The 15,487-nt window shown below is 41.2% G+C and overlaps 1 protein-coding gene across 1 annotated transcript; it reads right to left on the bottom strand.

Annotated features, from left to right (window-relative positions):
* Positions 1-509: 509 nt before the first annotated feature.
* Positions 510-15,163, bottom strand: abcc10 (ATP-binding cassette, sub-family C (CFTR/MRP), member 10). Its single transcript, XM_026360925.1, is given in 22 exon segments — positions 510-1,194; positions 1,296-1,408; positions 2,145-2,242; positions 2,780-2,925; positions 3,475-3,728; positions 4,128-4,288; positions 4,399-4,568; positions 5,981-6,324; positions 6,882-7,071; positions 7,276-7,414; positions 7,901-8,089; positions 8,165-8,242; positions 8,995-9,184; positions 9,545-9,643; positions 9,751-9,917; positions 9,961-10,084; positions 10,747-10,904; positions 11,507-11,663; positions 11,887-12,114; positions 12,773-14,144; positions 14,290-14,492; positions 14,892-15,163. Coding segments are annotated over 21 exon segments (4,689 nt in total). The 5' UTR covers positions 14,466-14,492; positions 14,892-15,163; the 3' UTR covers positions 510-1,058.
* Between the last annotated feature and the right edge of the window lie 324 nt (positions 15,164-15,487).

Here is a 15,487-nt window from a genome sequence, read left to right as displayed (position 1 = left end):
TATAAGGAAAACAGAAACAACAGGGACGGAGATATCTGTAACCAACAAAAAGCTTAAAAATAAAATACCAATTTTGTTTAAATGTTAGTTTTCAGTTTTTCCATCATCTTTTGGTAAAATGATCCAAAGTTCAGAAATTCTGGAACTTAATTTTTTTTACGCCACCCCTCCACCCATTCAAAGGTGGGATGTCAGTTTGCCTCTTTAGCAGCACCAGTAGTTGTGCTGTACATTTAAACCTGCATATAACATGGAACATCAACTAAAAGGTTTTCCGTCTGTATCTCTACTACAAAAGCAAAAGAAATATTATTTTAAAAAATATTGATCTGCAACAGTGTAAAAAAAAAAAAAAACATCCTTCAAACAAACTTCATTTCCACCTAGTGTCACACAAGGATCCTTCATTAATTCACGTTACATTAAGGTGAATTTATCTGTGCACCAGTATTTTCTCTGCATGTTTAAAAAACCAGCTATGTATGAAATAATGGATTATTGAACTGAAACTGTTTTCTGAGATTTAATGGAAAAGAAACAATAGATGTCTAAATTAGGGTGTAACAGTGGTTTAGTAGCAGCTGACAGAGAGTGCATTTTCATATTTTGTCATTCACACAGTTCCACCACCTCCCATTTGCCATCATAGGTAGATTATAGGTGCATATAAACCAGCAGGGCGTCATTAGATGCTAATTTAACTGCTTGTAGTGACATAAATAAAATCACAGGTTATTCATTTCTTCATGAATTAAAGTGTTCCCAAAGATAAGATCAAGCAGGTAAAATAGTCATTATAGCAAAATGTAGTCATTAAGAAGTAATAATATAATTTTTCCATGAATAATCTTCAGATTTAAAGAAACTACAGTAAACATCAGCACAAAAATAACAAAGAAGCGAAACCAACACGTATCATCTCCAGTGACGTGAAAAACTTGAATCATAAAAACTTTTCTTTGTCTGTAACATAAAAAATGTTTCTGTGCAGAAAAAGGTACAAAAAAAGTTCTCAGGATAAAAGTATAAAAATATCTCTTCAGATCTTCAGACTGTCCTCACTCTTCCCCCCCACCCACCAGTCGTTGGAAGATGGAGTGGTCAGTCTGACAGAGAGCAGCGGGGGTGTCAAACTCCACCACCTTCCCAGCTCGCATCACCAGCACTCGGTCACTGTCCATGATGGTGTTGATCCTAACAAAGCAAACACGAGTTTTTCAAACACCTTCTTCTGCTGGACATGCTGAACAAACACATACTGGCTTTTAAACATATAATGACTTTTAAAGTCTAACCTGTGGGCGATGGTGAGGACGGTCTTGCCCTGAAACTTCTCTCTGATGGTCTGTTGCAGTAGCTGGTCCGTCTTCTGATCCACGCTGGCTGTGGCTTCATCAATACAAAGAACCTGCACGATGGGGAAACAGCGTCTAATGTTTGTGTGTGTTCATGACAGACAGATGTCACAACGGTGTCAGAATTAGAGAAAACGCTGGAGAGAGGGAGGCGGGTAGGTGGGGGAGACATGCACGCAGTTCAGGTAGATAGTCAGTAGAAGTATGTAGATTATATAAAGGTGGAGTTTGTTAATTATGACAGATTATGATGATCTGTGACAGAATCAAATTAAATCTGCTTCCACCATCATCCTACTGCTCGATCAGAGCCGCAAACAAAAACTGCACTTTTCCTACTGCTCCTTAATTTAAAATGTCTTTTCCCTTCCTTTTTATTTTCTGAGGATCTATTTTAAATATTAACAGCGAGTAATGAAATAAAAAGGAGCAGCCACAGTGAACTGCTGGGTGCACACATCTAACGCCTCAGCAAAGACACATCACATCGCGGCTTCATGTCATGATGGAACTCACACTGGTCTGTCTGGAGTATTGAACCAAACCTACATCACACGTGTCACCAAATCAGGAATGAATTCTTGAAATTACAATACAATTTGTATAGACATATAATTATAAAACACAGCTTCACATTTAGAAAACAAATGACTATGAATAAAAAGAATCATTCAAAATAATCAGCTTTGCTGCACACAGAAAAGTACGACATCAGAAGATTTATACTTAAGTAACTGATGAGATTCTGTTGGTCTGTGCAGGAGTGAAGTTACACAGCTGGGGTCTCACCTTGGCCTGGGTCAGCAGAGCTCTGGCCAAACACAGCAGCTGTCTCTGACCCACAGAGAAGGATTTTCCTCGTTCTCCAACACCAGCATCCAGACCACCTGACAGGCACAAACACCAACAGTGTGAGAGACTGAATCTGACACCACACACGCTTTAAGAACATCAGTTGGCTCCTTTCCACAAAACAAACCCTCAATCCTTTCTGAAACAACTTGAATAGTTATTTATTTTTTGTTGATGCCATTTTATTTTTCATTCTTCTTTTTTCATTTTAATGGCGCCAACAAATCTGTCCACGTCTGCATGTGACACGAAATCAGCTGCGACGGTAAGAAAGTAAAGATTTTATCTCCATCACCCTCAGACTCTTTAGTTTCTTACTGACGAGATGTTCATTTAAATGAACCTAAATGAACATTTTGCAACCTGTCAGCCAGACAGTTGCTGATCACGTGGTCAGACAGGAATGGTGCAGGGTGGAGTGAACATTAAAGGACTCTGAGTCAGGCGATTTCAACTAAAGCAGACACACCTTAGCTTACAAAGCATCGCTGTGCTGTTCTGCTCACGGTGTCATCTCCATCTTATCATGTCACTGAGTAAGTCCCACATTACCCGCTCCTCTAGTCCCTCACCCTTCCTGTTGACCACAGAGCTGAGGTGGCACTGGTCCAAGACGTCTAACAGCTGCTCGTCTCGGTGTCGCCCACATGGGTCCAGATTCTCCCTGATGGTCCCACTGAACAGGAACGGGTCCTGAGGAATGATAGCCAGTCTGGACCTGCAGAGGGCGCCAACAACACGCACGGCAGTGTAAATTTTGAAATTTTGACCAGCACCCTTCCTGTACAATCTGGCCAAAGGGGGGGGGACCCTGATCTTTTTTCAACTACAAACCAGGATCTGAACTCTGATCTGTTTTGTGGATTTATTATCTTTTATGTTCAAGTCTTTACAATGAGTTTTACCCCTAATGGATGATAAAGTCTAAAAATTTTTTGAAGCTTGTTTCTAACTTAAAATATACATGAAACTAAGTCGAGTTTAAAAAAGGGAAGTCATGTTTTCATTTCTGTTTTTATGCTTTAGTGACAGAAAGTCACAAGTGATTAGATTTAATATTGCTGCACTTTTTTCAGTCAGTTGACTAAAAAAAGCAGAACACATATGTCACGTTTGTCCATTACGTTAGTGCATATTTTGATATTTTAAAATTTAGTCTCAGTGGATGTTTGTGCTGAGATGGAAGAAGTAACCTGAGAATTCAACACAGAAAACTGTTAGACTAAACTATCAGAATATGTAATAGTGGAATAATAATTCAACAAACCTGAGCTGAGCCAGGCCCACACTGCTGATGTCCAGTCCATCCAAGAGAATCTGACCCTGGTTGATCTCCACCATACGAAACAGGGCCAGAAACATGGTGGACTTCCCAGATCCTGTGCGTCCCACGATACCCACCTTCTCCCCAGGTCGCACCACCAGGCTCACCCCATCCAGGGCATTAGGAAGGCCATCTCTGTACGCCAAAACCACACTGCGAAACTCCAACCAGCCCTGCTCAGGCCAAGCAGGGGGCAGCTGATGATGAAACGAGGGGTAATGTGGAAAACATACTTTATTTTAAATTAATCTTCAAATAATATCTAACTAATATTATTGTGTGTAACTTATTGCACGGGGATCTATGATCTCAAATTATGTGGACATCATGAGGAGACATTGCTTTCTTGTTCCTGTCAAACTGTAATGACATTTTATTATTTAAGCAGTAGAATTAAAAGATGAAAATAAACTGAATGCATGTTATGTGGTGATGTCTGTGACAAAAATCTAATCTACTATTTTTTTTTTTTTTATGACAAACGTCTCTTCTTCCTTCTGTCTTCTAGTAGTAATGGGCTTCCATACATATCTGTAAATGCTGTTTATTGTGTTAATGTTAGTGTCCGTTCGTGGCAGTGCAGCCCCAGGTCTGACCTGCATGTTCTGGTGTTGTGGCTCAGTTGGAAGGCTGGTGGAGTATTCTTCAGTTCGCTCCACACTGACCAGCTGCATCTCAGTCTGAGTGAAGCTGAATATGAGGCCAGATAGCAGCGTTGTGATGGACAGAGCGTAGGACAGGGACAGACCTACCAGACCTGACGTGAGCAGCAACAAAACAAGTTGACTGTTACCAAACCACAGCCAGAACAACAATTAAATGATTTATATACTAGTGTACAGCCATCAAACTCAGCTGTTGTCTCACCTGGATCAACAGAATTAAACTGGTGCTGGATGACAGCGATCACCCCGAGACCTGTCACCACAGCTACTCCAATTAGCTGCAGACGGATGTCCAGCCACTGCATGGCAGCATTGCTAAGAAACAAGCAGCGCTGGTTCTGCTCCAGACGCTTAGCATTTTCCTCCTCAAATCTGGAAGACAGAGAGAGCTACTCTCACTGTTCTGTTTTAAAGACAGTGAAACTGACACCTTACAACATCTAAGCCTCTGTAGATATAGATTTGAATTTGGTCTCTCAAAAGAAGATATAAACCGGCGAACATGGACATTCCAGAGAAGCACACAGAATAAGAGCACAGACAGCAAAAGAGAATAAATGAAAGTACATTTTTTATAAAAAGGAAGTAACAAAGAAAGTCAATTACAGCCACTTATCCAGAACCCGCAGCCTAATTTATAATATTTCAAAGTTTTCAGTTATAGACATCAGTCAAATGCTTTGGAGAAAGTGGGCAGATGTTCTGATTTTTGTTAGTTTGTTGTGGTTTTCCAATACACACCTCACACCTACAGGAGCAAACAAGGTACAGTAAATATGTTTTTGATAATGGAAGCAGTTAAATGTTCGAGGTAATTTAGAACAGAAGTTTCAGACAGAGGCGAGTGTAGTTTTCAGCAGTGAAGTGTTCTAACAAACATGTATCGACATCACAGTTCTTTAACAACCAGGCTTGACCTGTGTTTATGTAAAAACATAGAATACCACTACTGGATGCCGACATTGTGATTTGCAGTAAGAGTAGAGAGCAGGTGGAGGAACAGCTGGAGAGGTGGAGGTTTGCTCTGGAAAGAAGAGGCATGAAGGCCAGTCGTAGTAAGACAGAATACATGTGTCTGAACGAGAGGGATCAAGGTAGAAGCGTTAGGTTACAGAGGGCTGAGGTGAAGAAGGTGCAGGAGTTTAAGTTCTTGGGGTCAACAGTTCAGTGTGATGGGGAGTGTGGAAAAGAGGTGAAGAGGAGAGTGCAGGCAGGTTGGAGCGGGTGGAGGAAAGTGTCAGGAGTGTTGTGTGACAGAAGAGTGTCAGCAAGACTCAAAGGAAAGGTGTACAAGACAGTGGTGAGACCAGCTCTGCTCTATGGGTTAGAGACGGTAGCAGTGAGAAAGAGACAAGAGGCTGAGATGGAGGTAGCAGAGATGAAGATGTTGAGGTTCTCCTTAGGAGTGACCAGGTTAGACAGAATAAGGAACGAGTACATCAGAGGGACGGCTCAGGTTGCCTGTGTTAGCGACAAAGTCAGAGAGGCCAGACTGAGATGGTTTGGACATGTTCAGAGGAGGGATAGTGAATATATTGGTAGAAGGATGTTGGAGATGGAGCTGCCAGGCAGGAGGGCAAGAGGACGACCAAGGAGGAGATATATGGATGTGTTAACAGAGGACATGAGGTTGGCTAGTGTGAGGGTAGAAGATGTTCATGATAGAGGGAGCTGAAAAAGGATGATTTGCTGTGGCGACCCCTGATGGGAAAAGCCAAAAGATAAAAAGACCACTACTGGATGCCACTGACGTCAATATTAGCCTCAGACTTGGTGTCTCTCACCTGGCAGAGCTCCCGCTGGCCCGGATGGTTCCCAGTCCAGTCAGCGTCTCTGAGAAATGCGAGTAGACGGGCGACAGAGTGACGCTGCACAGTCGCTTCAGCTCCCGAGAGGTGTGTCTGTAGAAGTGCTGCGTGCGGTGATAGAGCACAGCCAGAGGAATCAGGGGCACTAGGACCCAGGGCAGGCCGTAACTTATCACCACCAGCATGCCGAGCAGACCAAACACGTTGGCCAGCAGGATGTTGAGGATGAACGGCAGGCTGTCGTCCACACTGTACAGGTCTGAGGAGAAGCGGTTGAGTATGCGACCCAGCGGGGTTGTGTCAAAGAAAGTCACTGTGGCCTGGGGGGAGTAAACAGGATTTCACTTAAAAACCCTCATTTTAACCAAGATACTTAATCCTAAGAAAAACATGTATCTTAAAATTAATAAAAAGGGCCTCTAAAAAGGTCCAAACATTTCCCTCAGGTCAAGTCGGAGGAAACTCAAAGAAGAACTAAAAGCATAGTGAGTGTTAGTTTACTTATGGCTGTTAAGTGATAAACATTTTTTCAAGTAATTAATCCTTTGGGATTAATTAATCTAAATGAATCTCATTGATACATTTGTTCTGTAAATGTAGTTTAAAATATTTCAATTTCATTTATTTTTGGCACGTTTCCTCTAGTTTTTAGCTCCGATCTCTGGGTTTGCTGCTAAATGCTTTGCATTGAGGTGACAGGGCAGAAAATCCACGTTTGAGTTTATAAATATAAATGTGGCAAACGTTACAGTCATCAGTAAGCTAACCTTCAGCTCCTGCTGCCACACATGACAAAGTCAATCTGCTCTGCTCAGCTCAGACTGTCGGCCTGTGGAGCCTGACAGTTGTTTGGGGATTCAAAGCTCAGATGACGCACCTTTAGAACTCGATCCAGAAGTCTGTTGTGGATTTCTGTGGCGGCGCAGATGGCTCCATAGGCAAAGAGGAAGGCTCGGAGGGCAGTGAAGACTGTGTTGGCTGCAGCGATGGAGCCGTACACGGTCAGATAAAACTTTACATCAGAGCTCATGTTGGAGGGATGCATTTGCACAGAGGACAGAGGAGATCTGAATCGGCACAAGTGAATATGTCATTAAGAATTCAGTAAATAAATTAATAAGTTGCATAAAGACAAAAAAGGTTTCAGCATTTAGACCTGATTAACTAATTATAAATAACAAACATTCCAAACAAATGTTATAATACTACAAATTTGTCACAAAAGTCAATTGTTACTACTCAGTTTAATCACTAGTGACTGGTTAACTCACACCAGGCCACCAGGTGAGAACAGCAGCAGGTGGGGTGAGCTGAAGGCATCTGGGGAAGACTCATTAAATCTGGCGGAACTGTTGTTTTTCAGCTCTGAGATCCAGTGCGACAGCCACCAGTCAGAAATGTTCTTAGAGGCTGAATCCAAAAAATAACACGACTCAGGTTTCAAAGACAGAATAATGAAATACAGTTATAACAAAATAAAGTCCATAAAGAGTTCAGTCGTTACAAACTGATGATAAACAGCATGTCACTCCAACTGTTGACTAAACTGAAGTATCTCTTACACACAAATCATCAGACGTTAAATTTTACTTAATCTGCCAGAGATCATCTTTCAAAAAGCTTTTTGCTGTTGTTTGTATTCTTGTGTTGCATTATTGTGAATGAATATATGAATATAACTCTGCTTACAAGACACTATATATTCAAACAAGTCGTATCCAGAGTGCTGCACATATTCGTCTAAACAACAAGTACAAAACTGACAGAAACATGTACTACAGTAAATAATACTGGAAAGGGTGTGAACAGCCTCTTGAGCACTTTACATGACTGAAAGCATCTGCTGAGTGCCACTGTACACGGATCACGCTGAGAAGCTGAGCAGTCGATCCAAACCTTGCATGAGGAGCAGAGACATGAGGATGGAGGCAGCCAGCACTCCGCCCACAGCCACCCAGTAGGTCTGGTAAACTCTCCATGCCAGCCCGCCCACCTGCTTCTGCTCCGCCCCCGTTAGGTCAGAATCCTCATCCCCACATAAATCAAGGGGTGAGGTCAGTTCCTCCTCATCCTGCGTCACACCATCTGAACCAACAACAAAAATCAATCCAGCACAGTGTTCATCACTATATTTACAGTCAAGCAGTTGTAAATTCATACCTTTCTCTTTAGCGTTGTTGTCATTCCTCCTTTTTTTAGGCACCACCTCTACCAAAGGAAGGATTTTTTCTGGTGTACCTGTTTAACAGCAAAGAGTTGAAAGTTTAATAAGATGTTATATATTTATAGCCATAATACAAAATACAAAATAATAAATAGTAAACAGTCACAAACTTAACACATTAAAATATCTAGAAATGTGCACATATTTACAGGTTCTTCAAGAAAACATATTATTTAATGTAACTGACAAACTAAAGCACATTTGGCATGAATCGTCTAAGACGCTCAGTGCCGGCACTGAAGGGTTAGAAGGAAATAAAGCAAATATGAATCCAATTGGTTACAGTCATGATCTCTAATGAAGTAAAGCTTTATTTTTTTTCTCTCTTGTCAAGCACTTTGTAACATATGTTTAGAAAAGTGCTCTATAAATACATTTATTATCATTATTATTATTATTATTATTATTATTATTATTATTAAATATGTAAACTCATACTAAACACTCGGATTATAGGAAATAGAGTTTTTATATGTGTTGTCTGGTAGAGCTGCTCACTGAAGTTAAAAGGCCAAATAATAAAAGCACATTTTGGGACTGAATTAATAATCAGAGTGGGTGTTTGTGCAGTTTTGACCACATGTGTTTAGTTTTAAATGTGCTGTCACAGGCTAAACCCAAAAGAGTTTTGTTGTTTACCTACAAATCAGGCAATCATAAGTAAAAATAATAAATAATGATCAAATTTTGAATTTTAAAACGGACTAAATCCATCAACGACCAAATGTGACATTTGCACCTGCTTCATGCAGATTTTTGTTTGTACCTGTGTTGATGATTGTTCCATTGTCCATGAGGACCACTACGTCAGCTTTGTCCACAAACTCTACACGGTGTGTGCAAAGGATTCTGGTCTTTCCCCTTAGGAGCTCAATGATGCATTTCTGCATGAGGTGTTCAGCCACGTCTGCATCGACTGCTGCCAATGGATCATCCAGGAGGTAAATGTCTTTGTCCTAAAGTAGTGAGGACAATTTAAGGACAGAGTGGCGAAGCACAATGGACCTGCTGAAGATAAACGCTTTGCTCTTCTTGTTTCATTACTGTATAGTAAAAGTGGTTATTAACAACAAAAACTAAGTGGAGTCAGGATTTAGTCCAAATTGGAAGTATGAGTTAGAGCCACTTTAATTTATTTTATTGAAATATCTACCTGATGGATTAGTTCATCAATATTAGAGCTGGTCTGGTCTTTAACATTACGAGGAAGGATGCAAGCTCAGCAGTAGAAACTAAAACATGTTGGTATCAGATTGTAAAGTGTTTTCATCTATGTTTTCTGCAGGCTGACACACTTTCTGAGTCAGAGGACTGACCATGTAAACGGCTCTGGCGAGGGCCAGTCGAGCCTTCTGCCCTCCACTTAGAGTCACGCCATTCTCTCCCACTTCGGTCTTGTCACCATTTGGCAAAATCTGCAGACACATTTTAGAACAGGCTTATTAAAAATGTTTAACAATCAAGCAGAGTATCTGATGATGGCACACAACAGACAAACAGTAAAAGACATTAGTGTCCGTACACTGAGGTCGTCTGAGAGAGCACAGGCCTCAATAACAGCTTGGTAGAAGGCGGGATCATAGTCTTTGCCAAACAGGATGTTGTCTCGTACTGAAGCATGCTGGATCCACGGCTCCTGAGAAGCAAGACCGAAGCCAGTCTCTCTGTCTGCAGCATAAATCACTCCCCCTGAGCCTGCAGATTAAAGAGGTGCACAGCTAGAGCTCGGTACTCAGAGTACAGTCTTAATATATTTGAGGTTCAGGGGTTCTGTACCTGTTGAGTTCTCCTGTGAGAGCAGCCAGTAAAGAACTCTTTCCACAGCCGACCTTCCCAACCACAACAACCAGAGAGCCCTGAATCAGACAGGTCAACACCAAAACATCGTTATATTTGGTTTTATTTGAGCCAGTTCAAAATATCTCCAGCATAATCAAGTCTCTGTAAAAGTATTTTGGAAAAGATATAAAGCAAATTATTGATTCTGTTCAGTAGATTTCAAAATGTGTCAGTGTTGTGTGAGTGTTGATTCCTCTTTGACCATATTCATATTTTTTGCTGTTGTTAACTTTAGAGAAAGCTTCATAAGAATCTCACTCTAGTGCACTTATTGTTCTGAACCAATTCAGTAGGAAATATAATATATTAAAGCAATTCATTCACAGTATACATTTACATTTACATTTAGTCATTTAGCAGACGCTTTTATCCAAAGCGACTTACAAGTGAGGAACAAGGCAAGCAAACAAAATCTAAGTCAAGGAGAAACAACATCAAAGCAGAGTGCTATCGAAAAAGTGTTTCTGTTTCAAGAGATGTTAGAAAGAAAGGGTAGAATTTTTTTTTTTTTTTTTTTAAGTGCAAAGGAAGATGCGGAAGAGTTCTGTTTTCAGCAGTTTTTTAAAGATTGCAAGTGAGGTGGCTGAGCGTGCAGAGATAGGCAGCTCATTCCACCATCGTGGGATCACTGAGCTGAACAGCATGTACATGTACAACATGTACTAATACGTGGCTTTACCTTGGTTATGTGTAGATTGAGACTGTGAAGCAGCAGACTTCCTTTAGCAGCTACAGTTTCAGTTTCTCCTTCTGTGTTCTGATCACGACTATCCGACCCCTGCCAGGAAAATGTCCCCTGACTCAACAGGACTGATGTCTGACTGTCTTCAGGAGACACTGTGGAGAGGGAAATGGACTTCATTCCTGTTATTGTCAATTTACTTCTATGGGACATTACTTGATCCTTGAGAAAATAATCACATTTAATGCAACAGCTTTGGGTTTACAGTCACAGTCATTCAGAGAAATACACAACAAAAGCAGAACATGTCAAAATATTTTACTTTCATGCTACAGCTTGTTCAAAAAAATATAGAAAACCTTTGTCTTTCCCTGCAGAGAAACTGGACTGAATAAAGACAGTGGCAAGAAGAAATAAGTTAACTAGTTGTAGCTTCCTGGTTTTACACATAAATCAGTCATGAAATGTGATCTGATCTCTATGGAAGTCAAAAGTCATGATCTCTGCTGTCTTTATTGAACACACCCATTAATTAACAGTGATGGTGGAAAACGTAAGTGAAACAGTATTTTAATAACTGGTTGAACCTTTGGATAACATCAAGCAAACACTTCCTGTAGCTGTGGATTAGACCTGCACAACAAATTCAACGAAATTTCAATTGTTTGCAGCAGTGCATTTACGTCTTCCTGCCACTGTGCTCTACCTTAAGTATTAAAACACAGAAACACACACAAGCATCAAAGCAGCAGCCTACCCAGGGCGTAGTACGCCTGTAAATCCTGGTTGGGCAGCTTGAAGAAGAGTTGGATTCGTTCCAGAGACACTTTGGCCTCCAGGATGCCGTTGAGTACCCAGGGAAAACAGTTGAGTGGGAAGATCAACATTCCCACCAAGGCGAGTGTGGTGAAAACCTGCAGGGGAAGAGATCAGCTACTGAATCTGAACTTCACTCACTGTTCGTGCATGTTGAGCTACTGTATAAACTACTATCTGAGAGAGTTGGCGATCATGTTAGAAACTGCTTACAATTTGTAAGATGCTGCAGTTTGTGTTGAGTGTTTGAAGCCTTAAACTAGATGTAGATAACTGTCAGGGAATTCATCTTTTGATTTCAGAATAAACAACATCCTCTACCTTGGCTGCGGTCAGCTGGTGTCCCAGCAGCACAAATGTGATGAAGGTGAGGATGGAGATGACCACTGGCAGAGCAGCCCAGGTGTACACACACATGGCATCCAGGTATTTGATGGCCTTGAGGTGGGACAGCTCTTGCTTGCGACAGTCGTCAACCTTCTGAGTAAAATGAGGTTCCCAGTTGTAGAACTTGATGACGCGAATGCCAAAGAGGATCTCAGTCATCAGCTGGGAAAGAAAAGTCACAAAGTTAACAAAAGTAAAAATAAATTAGGTGAAACATGCAGTAGAAATATCATATATCAAACATCATCGATAGTTTTCAGTTGAGAAATTATAACGTTTTAAAAGTCAAATTCATGTCAGAGCTGCTGTATTGGATTGCATGAGATTGAAGAAGTGTACCTAATGAAGTGAGTGTACTCCTAAATTATGTGTTGACTGCTATCTTTATGAAGACAAAATAAGCAATATGGTCATTACTGAAATTGACCTCTTTTCTAAACATAAACTTATAACAAATACAAATATTTTCCCTTCTCCCGAAAAATAGTTAAGAAGTACAATCAGCATTTGCGTCCCCAATCGTTGATAGTCCAAGAGTTTGTTTTCATATCTGTTGCCTGTAATGCAGCCCTGTTTCTTGTTGATTCAGCTTAGGGAGATAAATGTGTCACTTAGTTTGATGCAGAGGATCTCGTCACTAGTACTTGACAGAATTATTGTCACATAAGAAGAGATTGGTCTTTATTAAAACGATTAATTGTGCAGCCCTAATATCTTTTATTTTAATGTATACATCTCCGTTGATAACAGGATATATATTGTAATTGCACATGCTATTATCTGTAATACACAGCATTGAGTAAATAGTCATAGTTCTCACCTTAACACGACTGTCCTTGTACCTGAGCATGTGTTTGTTGTTGCTGAGGATTCGGGAAGCGAGGAACTTGTTAAGAGGCACCAACAGCAGTGCCACACAGAGCCCTCCGAGGAAAGCTACACCCACCTGCAGATACAGCAAGTAGAGGGTGATAGAAAACTGGAAGGGCAGGCTCCACAGCTCATGGAAGCTGTTGAAGAAGTTGACCACACGATCGGTGTCTGTGCTCATTAAGTTCACCACTTCCCCCAGAGCAAAACCTGCCAGGCTGCTGCCGCTGACCCTCAGGGCTTTGCCATAGATGGCAGTCACAAGAGCAGCGCGTGCTGACAGTGCCACCTTGGAGACTTCAAAAACAAAGATGTTTCGTAGGACAGAGGAGAGAAGGGTGGCTGTAAAGAGCCCCAGGGTGCACCACATGCCCCAGCTGAGTGGAGCTCCCTCTTCCTCCATAAAGTTCACCAAACTGCTGAGGAGCAAGGGACCGGCAAAGCTCAGCATATTGACCACCACCTTCAGCACACCCAGCATGTAATATCGCAGCCCAAATGCCTTGTGCAGCACCTTCAGCAGTCCTACATCACCCTCCAGCTCCAGTGGTTCCTCCTGATAGTGTGAGCTCCAGCTGCCAGTCAGGAGGTTACTGTTTACCGGCCTGGGCCACTGATCCTGCCTGTTAGTGACCACTGCTCCCGGTCGACAGGCCTCCCAGCACTGGTGGAAGTATCGATGAATTACACAAGTACGAAGTTTCCGAGGGAGGTGATACACATCAACTGGTCTGTGCAGCTCTCTGCGTTGGCCCCGTTTGAGGAGAGGCGTCAACCACAGATAGAAGAGTCGAGAGAAGCAGCCACTCCCGTCCTCAGCCACCATTTCCCCCGTATCTGGCTGGGTGCTGTCCGGAATGAGTGGGGATCCATCCACAGCATTAATATACAAGGTATACCCAGCATCACTGATGCACGGAAATGCAAATGCAAAGAGATAAACCAGAAGGGGGAACGTCCGAGCTGAGACAAGCACAAACCGTGCAAATTTAACAAGGTCTGTGAGGTTTAAACATTCCTGATTATTACAGTAAATCGTCAGGGTGATGACAATGTTTGGGACTGACAGAAGAACCAGCAGAAGCAGCAGGGGTGGTCCTCTGGTTCTCCTGAAAGCAGACTTCTGGAGTACGGTTATGGCACTGAAGTGGACAAGCCAGGCTAGGATGGCACAGCAGTCAGCCAGGACGTCCAGGTACATGTCCCCCTGCTGGAGAATACTGACCAGGATGACATCTGCAGTGAAGAGAAGTGCTGCCAGGAGAGTGGACCCCAGCCTGAGTGTCCACCCACATGGAGGAGACGTGTGGAGGAGGCTGCATCTGATGAGCAGAAGCGCATTATTCAACATAAACATCAACATTATTTTGATTTTCCTTGGTACAGTCCCTTTAGATATCTTTGCACCTAACAAGGTGTGAATGACATTAGAGTAAAATCTACATTTTGCAGATAGATTTGCCATACCTTGCCAGGCTTAAGTAGCATGCGCTGAAAACTGCCATCCCAGCATGAGGCAGGGCTCCGAGGATGAGCTGGTTAAAGCAGCGACTGATGTGTCCATTCTGCCACACAGGAAAAGGATTTTCCTTGTCTGTGTGACAGAGGCCTGAGACCAGCCCTGCTGGCCCAAAGTTGCTCATCCCTCCTACTACCTGACTGCAGTCATTCTAGAAAACACCAGAAAAGAAAGACAGAAATAATTACAACCATTAAGGGATAATTGGATCATCAGATAAAGAAAACTAACTAATGTTATAGACAATATTTAGAAAACAGCTACAGCAGTTCTGCTTTAGAGGCAGATAATGTGTGTTACAGTCCAAAGTAGGATCTATAAGTCTACTGAAAAACAATATGTATTATAGTTGTAGTAATGTGTGATAACTTGAAAGTCTAGTTAGACGCACGCCTTGCATACTTGTTCTTTGATCAGATAGTGTCTCATATTAACCCATTTCATTCCAGTGATGTTTTAGCTTAGCTGACAGTGTTTAGTCGACTTTAAGCACTAGAAGCGACACATTTCAGATTTAGATAACAAACGTCCGCATACATCAGTAACTTACATTCGTAATCTTTCATCCTCCGTGTGACTTTTAGCGACTCAAGTAGCAAGAGAAAGAAAATCTGTTAAAACGAAACACGAAGATATCAAAAGGTTTCAAAGTGAAACTGATGAGCTGGAAACACTGATGTAAACAAATGAAGCTAGCTAACTAGCTTAGCTAACAATATATCAAACTGTACTGTTAGTGTCACCGACCCTGCCATGTTCACATAAATATTATTTGAATTAAATTAGGTAAATAAAACTCAACAACGACAATAATGTGATTAAATTAAGATATCTAACCGTGAAATTTTACTACCGTTAGCCTGTCGACTACTGATGACGCAAGCAGAAAGCGTTTCAAAATAAACGTCCATTCGGAAATGAAATTATAAAAAATGTTTGGGCATGTTTTTATTATAATGAATTTATTTTATTGAATTTAGTTTTTATTATAATGAATTTATTTTATTGAATTTAGTTTTTATTATAATGAATTTATTTTATTGAATTTAGTTTTTATTATAATTTATTTTATTGAGTTTTGTTTTTATTTTGTGTATCCTTCATTAAAAAGTGACTATGTACTAAAAGTACAACAAAAGATAAAAA

This window comes from Anabas testudineus, chromosome 1, assembly GCF_900324465.2.
Source record: "Anabas testudineus chromosome 1, fAnaTes1.2, whole genome shotgun sequence".
NCBI lineage: Eukaryota > Metazoa > Chordata > Actinopteri > Anabantiformes > Anabantidae > Anabas > Anabas testudineus.
Note: the sequence above shows the minus strand (reverse complement) of the source record. Positions and strands in the feature narration are given on the sequence as shown.